The sequence below is a fragment of the Portunus trituberculatus genome, chromosome 47 (genome assembly GCF_017591435.1).
Source record: "Portunus trituberculatus isolate SZX2019 chromosome 47, ASM1759143v1, whole genome shotgun sequence".
Taxonomy (NCBI): domain Eukaryota; kingdom Metazoa; phylum Arthropoda; class Malacostraca; order Decapoda; family Portunidae; genus Portunus; species Portunus trituberculatus.
Window position 1 is genome coordinate 6,402,560 of NC_059301.1, and position 2,295 is coordinate 6,404,854.

At 40.5% G+C, this 2,295-nt stretch overlaps 1 protein-coding gene across 1 annotated transcript in view; it reads left to right on the forward strand.

Annotated features, from left to right (window-relative positions):
* LOC123498126 (pro-resilin-like) overlaps window positions 1–1,348 on the forward strand; it is a 5,056-nt gene extending 3,708 nt beyond the window's left edge. The window contains exon 5 of the mRNA XM_045245301.1: window positions 1,196–1,348. Coding sequence (XP_045101236.1) covers window positions 1,196–1,255 — 60 coding nt within the window. The 3' untranslated portion in view covers window positions 1,256–1,348. The remainder of the gene's footprint in view (window positions 1–1,195) is intronic.
* Window positions 1,349–2,295: the final 947 nt, after the last annotated feature.

A 2,295-nucleotide genomic window follows, 5' to 3' on the forward strand; every position in this document is an offset into this window, starting at 1 on the left:
TTCCCTTTGTCTAGTCACCATTTTCTTTAGCTCCCTTTCCATCTATTTCACCTTCATTCCTAACTTTCCCCCTCTCTTGTTTACCTTTCCTCCTCACATTCTCTTTAAAAGGCAAGGCAGCCGCTGTTAGTGTAATTGAGGCTGGACAACCCTCTCTCTCGCCCTCATTTCTTTTAAGTCCAGTCTCTTCAACTTCCCAAACACACCTATTTCTATTTCTGCGAGATTTCATCAAATGCATTTTGTCATTTTTTTTTTTCTTAAAGTGAATGTACAGCGTGTTTTACTCTAGTCTCCATCTCAACTTATTCAATGTTGATTCTTAACTTTCGTTTCCACTCCTGGTTGTTTAATTTCCATTCTGCTGAATCAAATGAATGCTTCCCTATCTTCACTTCTCTTACCGAATGTCCATCTCATTTCCTCTTCTTTTTTTTTCTCCTTTCCTTCTTGGTCTTTTGAAGTATTTCCATCTCAGTGCCTCCCATCACTTAGTTCACGTCTTATTGCTTACTCATTTCACTCTGTATTCGTTTGTCTTTCCTTATTTTTCATCAATTTTCTGAATCATGTCAAGATTTACGAACCCATTCATGGTACGGGAGATGTTGGATTCGCTAATCTTGACATCATCTAATCTTATTCTTGGCATTCCTCTGGGTCAGCATCATAAACGTAACACTGTTCAGTCAGAAAACGTCAATTCAAATATCTGTCTCTCTTCCTCCTCAAGCCAAGTGTACGTAATATTGCTCCGTCAGAAAACAATTTAAACATTTCTCTCTCTCTCTCCCTGCCTCCTCAAACCCAGTGTACGTAACATCGCCCCATTAGAAAACGAAAATTCAAATAACTCTTTCGTCATATTACTCCATTAGAAAACAACACTTCAAATATCTCTCTCTACCTCCTCAACCCCAGTGTACATAACATTGCTCCGTCAGAAAACAACAATTCAAATATAACTTTCTTCCTCCTCATTCCCAGTGTTAGTAATATTGCTACAATAGAAAACAACAATTCAAATATTTCTCTCTTCCTCCTCAACTGTAGTGTAAGTAACATTGCTCCATTAGAAAACAACAATTCAAATATAACTTTACTTCTCACGCATATCCAGTGTAAGTAACATTGCTCCGTCAGAAAATATGGCTCTAAATACCTCTCTCTCTCTCTGTCCCTCCTCTCCCTTCAGGTGGTCAAGTTCTTCGACAACGGTGACGGCTACAACGCTGAGGTCACCTACGAGAAGTAAGACCCTCCTCCCGCCACACCTGCAGCTCCCCCAAGGCCACGCTTATGACTATTTATAAACCGCCTCTTAGTTGTAATAAATTAATGGAATGATTATCAGAGTGTATCCGTTTCCTGAAGCTGAATGATTGTGTGTTGTGTTTGAAGATCATGAGTGGAGGATAGTGGGTATATAAACACACACACACACACACACACACACACACACACACACACACACACACACACGTTCAGTATTCGTATCACTATCACTAATATCACAAAGAGGATCACTATCATATCATCTTCCGGACTGACCACAATTGCACTTTCCTCCTCCTTACTCCGTACAACGTTTTATAGCACTCATAGCTCCTCTCTCACCACTCACAATCCCTCTCCCTATACGTGTAACGCCAAACTCTCTCTCTCTCTCTCTCTCTCTCTCTCTCTCTCTCATAAACTAAGTCAAAGGTGGAAACTCTCTCTCTCTCTCTCTCTCTCTCTCTCTCTCTCTCTCTCTCTCTCTCTCTCTCTCTCATAAACTAAGTCAAGGTGGAAACTCACTCTCTCTCTCTCTCTCTCTCTCTCTCTCTCTCTCTCTCTCTCTCTCTCTCTCTCTCTTATAAACTAAGTAAATCAAAGGTGAAAAAATAAGGCTAACACGCGTCTAAATACAGTAATACATAGGCCGAGGAATTCTAAAGTTTACCATTAATATTTCCGTTTTCTGTGGTAGCGCGTTTTCCATCCGCGGCCTTTGCATCAGCATTACGTAATCCTCACCGTTGCAGGTGGTGGGTGTCGTGGGGGCTTGCCCGATATTATTAATATATATTTTTTTTTTCTAATATATAAGACGGGAAAACTGGATAAGGGCAACAGAAAGAGCAAAAATAAAAGGCTCAATTAGAATGCCAGACCCCGTGCAGGTCCGAGAGCTTGCTAGAGAAAGGGATAAATGTCTTGAAACCTTCCTCTTAAATGAAATCAAATCATAGGAAGTGGAAATACAAAAGCAGGTAGAGAGTTCCAGAGTTGACCAGAGAAAAGCATGAATGA